The sequence below is a fragment of the Notothenia rossii genome, assembly GCF_949606895.1.
Source record: "Notothenia rossii genome assembly, chromosome: 11".
Lineage (NCBI taxonomy): Eukaryota > Metazoa > Chordata > Actinopteri > Perciformes > Nototheniidae > Notothenia > Notothenia rossii.
In genome coordinates, this window is record NC_136910.1 from 58365772 (window position 1) to 58377411 (window position 11640).

The 11640-nt window shown below is 39.6% G+C and overlaps 1 protein-coding gene across 4 annotated transcripts in view; it reads right to left on the bottom strand.

Annotated features, from left to right (window-relative positions):
* Window positions 1–1927: 1927 nt before the first annotated feature.
* LOC307025486 (myocyte-specific enhancer factor 2C-like) overlaps window positions 1928–11640 on the bottom strand; it is a 32384-nt gene continuing 22671 nt past the window's right edge. For 3 of the 4 annotated variants that reach the window (XM_079660207.1, XM_079660206.1, XM_079660205.1), the window contains 6 exons: window positions 11224–11431; window positions 11042–11086; window positions 10549–10676; window positions 9275–9386; window positions 7324–7441; window positions 1928–7101 (listed from right to left, as the gene is read on the bottom strand). In XM_079660207.1, the coding sequence (XP_079516333.1) occupies window positions 6801–7101; window positions 7324–7441; window positions 9275–9386; window positions 10549–10676; window positions 11042–11086; window positions 11224–11431 (912 nt within the window). In that variant the 3' untranslated portion in view covers window positions 1928–6800. The remainder of the gene's footprint in view (window positions 7102–7323; window positions 7442–9274; window positions 9387–10548; window positions 10677–11041; window positions 11087–11223; window positions 11432–11640) is intronic. The other variant, XM_079660208.1, reaches the window with a different exon arrangement.

The following is an 11640-nucleotide window of genomic DNA, read 5'->3' on the forward strand; positions in this document are numbered from 1 at the left end:
CACATGACCCTCAAGACCCCCGTCACACTGAAAAGTGTTTTAGTGTGTGATGTATTTACTGAAGTCACATGTTGTTGAGGTGTTTGCATGTGTGTTTCAGTTTCAGAAGAGAAATGCCCACACACACACGCACACGCACACACACATAGATATGGAAGTACTCTGCAGGCCAGCTCTCAGCGTGTCCTTGGTAACTTCTCAGCTTCGGTTGCAGGCAAAATATTTTGGGAAAAGTCAAAGCATTGTCCAGGGAAAATATTTGCACGAGTTAAAGTGAAGAATGTTGAAAAAAAGAGAAAAAAGTCATGAGTTTGTCAAAAATGAGGATTAAATTAACAAAACATGAATAATTACAGTGTGCTATGTTGAAAAAGATATATAGTTTAAAAATGTGATACAACTCATAGTATAGTGTGTCAAAAAAAGTATAAAAGTTGTAGTTTAGTACATTAAAAAGTAATAGTATTGGATGTGAAAAAAGCTTCATATCAGAGGAAGCTGGGAGGCAGGAATTATGGGATGTTTGTATTTGAAAACCTCTCGAGGAAATCCAGGATTTACACATTTACGATGGGGTGTTATTACGTATTTCATTTTAAACAGCTGAGATTGAAGAGAAGGGAGGAATGTGAATCCTGCTTCTGAAGCGTGATGCGGATGAGAGAGATGTGAGAGTTACTGTCAGTCAGTGGCGCCCCCTGCAGGCAGTCTGCAGAAACACACCATGATGCAGGAGTGTTGAATACTTCTACAAATTATAATACACAGAGCCGCAGCTGGGTTCAATGAATACTGACCGAGTCCAAATTCACAACTCTTCTATTTCCACATGTTATAATATGACTTTTCCATTTCGTTAGACATACTATATTATGACTTTCTTTCATCTTTTTCACATACTGTACTATGAGTTTTTAATTTTTGTATTCAACATACTATACGATAACTTATTTCAAATGTTCTTACATACTATACAAATGACTTTTCTTCCTTTTGTTCAACATACTTCGACAAAGAAGAAGACTTGACGGATGTGTGCGTGTGTGTTCATGAGGAGTCCTCAATGTCTCAGATGTTACATTTTCATATAAGCGTTTATTTGAGTTTTTGTTTTTACTTATTCCAAATGTTCCGACGTACTATACCACACGTGTCAAACTCAAGGCCCGGGGGCCAAATCAGGCCCGTGGTGGATTTAATTTCGGCCTGCAGGATAATTTCTAATTCCCATTAGATCTGGCCCTCCTGTATATTGCTCTCACCCCTTCACTCCATCCTGAGGGTCTCCTCAGCTCAGAGCCTGAGCCCAAACATTGATGACCTTGCCCCCAAGATGAGATGCCAAGTATCTGAGCTAGCATCACAGAGCAGCACACTGAGTTTAATGGATGTTTCCTTCTGCACTTTCTCTCTCACGACAACAGGGCATGTTTGGTTTCTCTTTGAGGGAAATAGTTTTGTTGAAGCTGTTGTTGATTATTTAATGTTTAATGTTGTTTTTATAGGCAATCATTGAAGCTTTGTTAGTTCCAGGTTTAATATGTGCAATAAGTTCATTTCAATAAGTTCTGCAATAAACATTGAACCAGTCCGGCCCTCCACTAGTAGCCATTTTTTAATGTAGGCCCACTGTGTATTTCAGTTTGACCCCCCTGTACTATTCTATTACTTTTTTCAAGTGTTTACTATATATACTACGACTTTTTATTTTCAACATACTATAGGCCTACTATTAATTTTTCCAATTTTCTTCGACTTAGCCTACTATGACTTTTTAAAATATTTGTCAACAAACCGAACTATGACTTTCTTTCAAATGATTCGACTTACCATGACTTTTTCTCTAGTAAAATTCCACGTGCAGCCAACCCTTTTCAAAAAGAAAACTCCCAAATGAAACACCAATGATGACAAACCACACGGAGACTTTTGTAACAGAGCCTGCTTTATTTCAGTAATTTTTTTCTGCAAAATACAAATACTAGCACATTTCTGAGTGAGGGAGTCGCTGTACAGGATCTTATTTTCTGAGAAACATTGTCTCCAAGTGGCGACAAAGGCCAGCTTATGCCACTAACAATCTCTGTATAATAGAATATATTTACCTTGTGGTTATTAGAAGCACATGTAAAGAGGGTGCGTCAAATACAAATCATTTCATCGGGGATTTTTGAGGTACACGTCCAGGCAGTTACTAACGAGATAATCAAACCACACACACACACGCTTTTGTTCGTTCATCTGAGGCCGACGACCCGGAGAAACGAGAAGCAGGAGAAGCATCTCTCTTCTCAACACACAGTGTGTAGTTTGTAACTCAACGGCAGCGTCTTCTTTTTTTATTTTTCAACCTGGAGCAGATTCTATTTTCTTTTACATGTTAATTTACTGGATTGACAGCAGATGGGGCGCAAACAGACAGACTGCAGCCGAGGGTCCAAGCTCCAAATATACAGTTTTAAAACCAAAATATTCAAATGTGAACAAACCCTCAGCGTCCTCTCTGTCTCTTATTAAATACAAACATCATGGATATCAAATATACTCTTATTGTGGCGGGTGTATGAGACTATTCCGGCTCTTATTGTGGCGAGACAGTTTTAGATACAAGGCACAAACTATTCAAAAAATGTCCACAAAGTCCTTTTAAATTTACAAAAACACAGAGGTGGGATGTACTTAAATACATTTACTCAATTATTTTACTTTGGAAATACATTTGAGGTACTTGTACTCCTACTCCACTACATTTCAGATACAAATACACTTTTTACTGCAAGACTTTACTTCGAAATTCATGATTGAATCAAACGAAGGACTTTGAATGGGTACTATTTTTACATGTAGGCTATTGTCCTTTTACTTAAGTAAATGATTGTTGTACTTCTCACCACTGTAAATACTGCATATATGATAACCACCACAGTCATTTATCCAAATACGTCGAAAAAAACATTCTAAACTTTAAAGGGCTTTTTAAATCCCTGAATGTTAAATAAACACGCGCCCATCTGCTTTTTACACTTTTATATTAAAGTTATCTTATTAAATAGAGCTGCAGACATCCAAGAATATCAATTTGATATAATAAAGAATTCAAAAAAACATAACACTATATAAACTTTGTGCAGCAAAGCATCTCTGTCCTGTTGGATATGCCTTTTAGGAGGGCTAAGCTAACGGCTAGCGGCTAACAGCTAACGGCTAACAGCTAGCTCTCTCTGTGCATAACAACAAGGCCATGAGTGAAGTTTCACTCAAGTTTGGATTCATCTTGATTTTTTTACATAAAACCCCCGATGTCTGTTGGTTTTATAGGGAAAATAACGCAGGTTTTGTTCGTATGGAAGCAAATAAAGCCCCAACAAAATAGGAATTCATTTTTTTAAGGCTAATTGTGAAATCCGAAACCACTACTGAATACTTTAATAACAAGTAGGGTGAGTTGCCCTAATGTGGGACAGTCTGGGACACTCCCTAATGTGGGACAGTCTGGGACACCCCCTAAGGTGGGACAGTCTGGGACACTCCCTAATGTGGGACACTTGAGCTCCAGACGGTGTAGGTCTTCCTCAAACAAATGAGAGGCAACACAATATGGGTCAACACAAGCTGTGATGTAATTTAATCAAAATCACATGACTTCTCAAATGTCCAATCACAGGTGAGGGTGGTGGAGCAACCTTCAAACAAGTGTCCCACATTAGGCTTAGAGCTAAAGTGTCCCACATTAGGCTTAGAGCTAAAGTGTCCCACATTAGGCTTAGAACTAAAGTGTCCCACCTTAGGCTTAGAACTAAAGTGTCCCACATTAGGCTTAGAGCTAAAGTGTCCCACATTAGGCTTAGAACTAAAGTGTCCCACATTAGGCTTAGAGCTAAAGTGTCCCACATTAGGCTTAGAACTAAAGTGTCCCACATTAGGCTTAGAGCTAAAGTGTCCCACATTAGGCTTAGAGCTAAAGTGTCCCACATTAGGGCAACTCACCCTATATTCAAAGCATTTAAATAAAAATTTCACTTTCACAGTTAAATAATAGCTGTGTAAATTATACAAGTATATTTTTACTAAGCTCTTACATTCTTATAATTAATGTCATAATGTTTATTTTATGTCCAGTTTTTAGGAGAGGGTTTTTAGTTTTGTATTCAGCAGTGGAACATCTGTAGCCGTTAAAGGTTATTCCACTTCTCTGCTTCCACACATCTGGATTGCAATTCACTTAAAAATCACATTTAGTTTTTCTACCATAGCTCACTAACTCTGAGAAGCGTTTTCACATCAAGTGAAACTTCTATTCTATGCAACCGGTTGCAAAATACTTTCTACCGCTCACACTAAAACCTCCCCTTCCCCATCCTCCTTTAGTCTCATTTCAGCTCCCTCATCTTCCTCCACTTCCTCTTCCTCCTCTTCATCACACTTTTCCCTCTTCATATTTAAAATGTGCTAAAATATGTTGAACCTGCAACATGGCGTTCCCGCTCATGCGTGATATGAAACCGTTCAGAGTACCAGACTTCTTCACTTTTTTTTTGTTGGTTTGCATACATGTTGCACATATCGAGATGTGCATGTAGTATATTTGTTATTTACTCATCATTAGGCCACCCCCCCCCCCCCCCAACCCGAACACACACACAAAACAAGCGATACATGTACACAACAAACTGTCCCCACTTCAGAACTGGAGGAATTTTGATCAAACTGCGAAATTAAAATGTTCTAGCATCAATACTAGAGACTAGGGGTTTCACCAACTAATCGACTAGTCGACTACCTTTACCACGAGTCGGCGCTGTAGGCCCTAGTCGAGAAAAAAATAGAGGTAAACGAGGTGCTGCAAAATGCTCCAAAACACGTCCGACATTCTTATGTATGGCAGAACTTCAACGAAGATGTAACCAACTCCACAGTGAAGTGTCAGTTGTGTACAGCTGTACTGAAGTACAATGCAAATGCATCTGCTATGCGCAACCATCTGAAGGTGAAACACCCGCTGCCGACAGCTAGCATTAGCAGTAATGCTAGCACCAGTGAGCAACGGACCGGCGTCAGCACTGAACAGAGGCAAACGAACAGCAAGAAAACACGGGTCAACAGTGATGAGGATGATGAGCTACGGGATTACTGCCAGCGGACACCGCATATCCCCACAATGGATAATCCACTGGAGTGGTGGGCAGAAAACGTGCACCGCTTCCCCCGCTTTCGAGGAGCTACCTGGCTATTCCAGCCACAAGCACCCCGAGTGAGAGGGTTTTTCCCCTGGCAGGCAACACTGTCACCCGAAAGCGGTCAAGCCTCCTTCCCTCACATGTCGATGTGTTGGTGTTCAAACCAAAAATATGGAAAGGTGGACGTTATCGTGGAGGACAGCGAATAAAGTGTTGCGCACTGGATTTACGTGGCATTTATGTAAACAAGAGTTTTTTGCTGTCGATTTTGGTGAGTCCAGTGTTTATTTACTCAGCCATGTAACACAAATTAAAATGCAGTGTTTAATGCTACTGTATGAGTTCCAATATAAAATACAGTTGTACACCTCTCTTTGTGTGTCTTTATTATGACGTAACGACTAGCCGACTAGTCGACTACTATTTTGAAAAATGTGTCGACTAGTAAATATTGGTAGTTGTGAAACCCCTACTAGAGACATCTCGCCTAATTATAATAACATAACATCAACCGAGCATCACGTCAGGATTTTAACCCAAACGTTGCCTTTGTAGAGTTAATCAGATGCTTTGATGTCATCTATATATTTGCAGCTGTAAGTAAAAGGACGTTTTTTTAAAGATAACGTTTTCATTTTGGTGTAGATCTTAGCAGTTTGATAAATACTCTCCAGATGTTCCTGTTTCCTCTCTGGTGTACGGCTACAGTAAATACAGCCCCCCCCCCCCCCCCCCTCACGTACATGTTATACATATAGCACACCCACTCAGTACATAAGAATATAATAATATAATAATAATAACACTATAAGGTAACGTTACGGCCTTCCCTCTGGGCGACCAGGTGCCGACCAGAGACATCTTTGTAGTTCTTGTGTGCTGATTTTGGGCCGATTGAAAGGTTTTAGGGGACTCCAAACTGCATTTTGTTAACCCTATGCAAAGCTGGCAGATACACTAATATGTTGGGCAATTTGCACAATGAGAATGAGTTGCATCAATTGGCCTAAATGTGCATTATAGTTCATGTTGACAATAGTTAGAAACGTCCGATTTGGACATTTTCAGAGTGGTCTTGTTTTTTTTTGAGGATGCTGATTACATTTCTGATATTTTCTGGATCACTAATGCAGTTTTAACTAATAGGTAGCCATATCTTTGTTATTTGTCGGCTGATTGTGATGAATTTTGGGTTGATTATAAAGTTTTAGGGGCAATTTTGACTCCCAAAAAGCTGGGCAAAGCTGGCAAACATCCTGGTATGTTGGGCGTCAGTTAGCATCAATTAGCATTATAGTTAAAGTTGACAATAGTTAAAAACATCCGATTTGGACAGTTTTGAAGTGTTTTTTGGGGGGTTATTGAGAATGCTGGTTTCATTTCTGACATTTTCTGGATGAATGGCAGTTTTACGACAACATTTCCTGCTTCACAGTGCTGGAAACGAGACAAAGAAACCCACGTTTTTCGACGAACGGTTGTCAATCAAATGTGGGAAATCGTCTGAATTGAATGTTTTTGACGTTGGACAAATTATATATTAAAATGCATCGAGTCCCACACAGATTCGGACACCTGGTCACCCTAACTACCTGCCCCCCTCCCCCATCATGGGCCCCCCCCTCATGTGGCCCACCCCTCACTGAGCCTCATGCGTTTCACTGAAGGGCTGCTGTGGTGCTCCTCAGGGTTGGGGGGGGGCAACAGGAAGTTAACGTGATGATCTTCTCGTTCTTCGCTGCCTTCGAACGAGCTTCCGCACGACGAGGCGCTGTCGCCGGGCGGAGAGTACGAGGACACGCCCCCTCCTCCTCCTCCAATCAGAGCGCTCAGCATGCGGTCCCGGGGGGGCGAGGCCGGCTCAGATTTAATGTGGAGGTTCGGGTGAGAGGACAGGTTCAGGTTGGAAGTCTGACACAAGTTCCTGCAGGGGGGAGAGAGAGGGGAGTTTAGTTGGGGTGCGGTCCCATCAGAGTCTCTGATGGGGGGGGGGTAGTGAACAATTCTCTTGTTTCATTTCATTATTAGTAGAAGTGAATTCCATAGGAGCAGCAACGGAGAAAAGGCTCTGTCGCCCCGGGACCTGAGGTCGGTCCGGAAAATACTTTATTATATTTAGTTGTATTTGGACAGGCTCTCGTCTCACCCCATGTGACCCAGAGCAGAGTGCTGCATGTTCTGGATCTGCTGCTGCTGCCAGCCTGACCCCAGACCAGAGCCCCCGAACCCAGAGAGAGAGGAGAGGTCGCTGCTGAGGGAGAACTCTGAGGGCAGAGGAGACACTCACATTACACAATATACACACATATACCTTCAATCAGATCCTAGAGGTACTGTCTAAAGCAGGGGTCACCAACCTTTTTTAGGACGAGGGCTACTTTCAAAAAATAAAACAAGTCGGGGCTACTTTTACTCCTCTTTTTTTTGTTTTTTGCAGTGTATATATTTAGCACATTTTAACATTATTGTATGCTTACCTTTAACCTTTGTGTGCTGTTTGGGTCTGTGGGACCCGTTTTCAGTGTTTATAAAAATAACATGTATGCAATTTAATTATTTTAACCTGCTTTATTTTGGGGGGGGACCTCACATCCTCCAGGGGAATTTTCTTAAAATGTTGAAGTGAAATGCATCAATCTGGAGCACAAAATGAATTGATGGATACAGCTCTCAACACTCAGATGAAAGGGAGCTGTATACTTTTCAATAATCCAAACATCTTTAGAATATGATCACAACCAATAACAAACCATTTCAACTTGTTTATTCTTATCTTATGTTACCTAGTTAGCATTCTATCTTTTCATTTATGCATATTTGGCTAATCACTCCCCTTTTAAACTGTTTTTTCCTTTTTTAAGGAAATTACGCCATGTGTATGTGTGCGTCAAGTGCAATAAATATATATGCAAGTTGCAACACACACAGTAAAACTCTGCCCCTCATGTGTGGTATCGGCTGGCATGATAGGCTGTTCAATGGGGCTGATGTGTAGATTCTGCCAGAAGGAAAATCAGCGGGGAGGTGCCACATTGCTTTTCTTCCCGACTGCAACGCTGGTCCCGCAAATCAAGCAAGAACGTGATTGGTCGATATTCATTGTGGGGATGGGGGGAGGAGGGGTGTTAGATAGATAGAGTTGTAGTAAGTAGATAGGGTTCGCTATGACTGAGGTTTTGTTTATTCATAGGGTAGGTTCTTTTAATTACATTTCCTTTTTTGTTTTGTGTATTTTATATATTTTGGATTTGCGAGCTATTTTTAGAACATGCCCGGCGGGCGACTCACGTTGCCCCTGCGGACGACTAAGTGCCCGCGGGCACCGTGTTGGCTACCCCTGGTCTAAAGGTACTTCATGGAACTACTGCAATACATTCAGAGGTAAATATGAATTAATATTAAGTCTGCGAATAAAACGTAAATATTCATCATGTCTGTAATTCTGCAAAGAAAAATGATTTAAATGATCAAATATAAATACCATTTTAATATTCAAACGATGAAATGAGTCACAAATAGCAGTGTGTATAATTGAGAGTGTGTGCCCACAAATATACAAAAAGAACCCATTGAAAGAGTAAAGATTAATCACGAGATAAAAAGTAATTAAAATGTAAATGGTCAAATAAAATAGAATTAAGCAAAAAAGTATTTACTATTTTAACTTCAAATACATTTTCCTGCACAAGCAATACTTTTCATTTAAGTAGTTGTACTTTTTAAGTACTTAAAATACCTTTTACTTCACAATTAGTACTTTCTGGGCAAACAATACTTAAGTACTTTAACTAAATATGACTGCAGACACTTTTAATGTACTTACTTTGACTACAATTCACAATACTTAAAGTAAAGTACATTTGGCTAATACCTATTTTAATTAGGCAAGGTGGAGTATTTCCACAGTGGAAGTACTCGAATACATTTGTATGTGTTTTTATATGTTTCCAGTTATTGTGGTTTTGATATTGTATTTGTTCGCTGTACAGCACTTTGGTCAACTGGGGCTGTTTTAAATGTGCTATATAAATAAATAAAGATTGAGATTGATTGAGGTACACAATGTGAATACTTTGAGTTTTTCCTGCAGTGCTCACCTGTGCCGTACGGCGAGGAGAGGGAGGAGGGGTACCCCCCCATCACCTGTCCAGAGAGAGAGACGGAGGGGGAGGAGAGAGACTGAGCCGACTGGGAGTTTATCCTCTGGTTCTGAAGAGACAAATACATCTTTATACAACTGCATGTACTTATACTCACTACCTCACAACCACATGCAGGTTCAAGTGTGGACCAGCATCAGAAGTACTCAGATATGGTACTTGAGTAAAAGTAGAAGTACTCAGATCTTGTGCTTGAGTAAAAGTAGAAGTAGTCAGATCTTGTACTTGATTAAAAGTAGAAGTAGTCAGATCTTGTGCTTGAGTAAAAGTAGAAGTACTCAGGTCTTGTACTTGACTAAAAGTAGAAGTACTCAGATCTTGTACTTGATTAAAAGTAGAAGTAGTCAGATCTTGTGCTTGAGTAAAAGTAGAAGTACTCAGATCTTGTACTTGAGTAAAGTAGAAGTACTCAGATCTTGTACTTGAGTAAAAGTAGAAGTAATCAGATCTTGTACTTGAGTAAAAGTAGAAGTACTCAGATATTGTACTTGAGTAAAAGTAGAAGTACTCAGATATTGTACTTGAGTAAAAGTAGAAGTACTCAGATCTTGTACTTGAGTAAAAGTAGAAGTACTCAGATCTTGTACTTGAGTAAAAGTAGAAGTACTCAGATATTGTACTTGAGTAAAAGTAGAAGTACTCAGATCTTGTACTTGAGTAAAAGTAGAAGTACTCAGATATTGTACTTGAGTAAAAGTAGAAGTACTCAGGTCTTGTTCTTGAGTAAAAGTAGAAGTACTCAGATCTTGTTCTTGAGTAAAAGTAGAAGTACTCAGATCTTGTACTTGAGTAAAAGTAGAAGTACCAGAGTGTAGGAATACTCTGTTACAGTAAAAGTCCTGCATTCAAAATGTTCCTCAAGTGAAAGTAGAAAAGTATTCTCATCAAAATATAGTGAAAGACAGTAAAAGTAGTCATTGTGCAGATTGGTCCATTTCAGAATAATATATATGATATGTTTTATAATGATTGATCATGAAAGTGTTCTCAAAGCTGGTAAAGGTGCAGCTAGTTTGAATGACTTTGTATACTGCAGGGTAGCTGGTGGATTTACTCCAGGTGGAACTAAAGTCTGATTTTACACTTGATTATATTTCACATCATTCATCCACATCTGGGAAGTAACTAAAGGGATTAAATACATGTAGTGGAGTAGAAGTACACAGGAGCAAAAAATTGAAATACTCAAGTAAAGTAATGTATAAACTCACGATGGAGGGCATGTTGCTGCACTTTGGGGGCATCAGGGTTCGAAGGTCAGGTTTACGGCTCAGGGTCATGTGGGGGGGGCTCTTATCGTGCATGTTCTTATTCAGGCCCTGAGAGCTGTAGCCGTTAGCTGTGGAGGAACACAGGAAGTACATCATTACAAATAATAAATAGAATATTCAAGTAAAATGTCCGATAAAATATAGAATAATAAAAAATATATAAATTTAAACATAAGAGGTTAAAGATGTCCAATACAAATAATTAAATAAATTAGAACAAATGTATGTTTTAAAAATGATATTCATATAAAAAAAATTGAAAATAGAATAAATAGTTGTATTGATTAAAAAAATATTGAATAATACAAAATAAATTAAATATATTTATGTAGACATAAGAAGTTAAAAGTAAAATGTCTATTAAAAAATACGATAAAATAGAAATATTAATTCATACAAATTAAAGAAATAGATAAATAAATTGTAGTCTTACCCACGCCGGAGACCACGTTGTTTGTCATATCTGAACTCATCAGTCCTGCACACACACACACACACACACACACACACACACACACACACACACACACACACACACACACACACACACAAAATATAAATGACTGAATATTCCACATTTGAATCGATGCTTTAAATATGTTTAAATCTCCGTACCTGTGTTCCCGGCGCTGGGGGGCCGCTGCGGGGACATGCTGTTCCTCTGCAGGTGTGTGTGTGTATGTGTGTGTGTGTGAGAGACGGGCAGCAGGTTGTGGTTTCCTAACCCGCAGTTCAGAGATGGGTGTGGGGGGTACAGCAGGCCGGGGGGGGAGGACCCCTGGACGGAGACCCCCATGTCGTAGTTAGAGGGGAGAAGACCCTGCTAAAGGGAAACAAATGGTCATGTCATACAGTATATATAATAATAATAATAATACGTTAGAGTTGTATATCCCTAAAGTCCCCCTAAATAAAATGGGTGAAGCAGCTTAAGTGTGAACACCAAGAAATATCAGAGAGGACTCAGTGGGCATTTTGAAACATTATCTGTGTGTGTGTGTGTGTGTGTGTGTGTGTGTGTGTGTGTGTGTG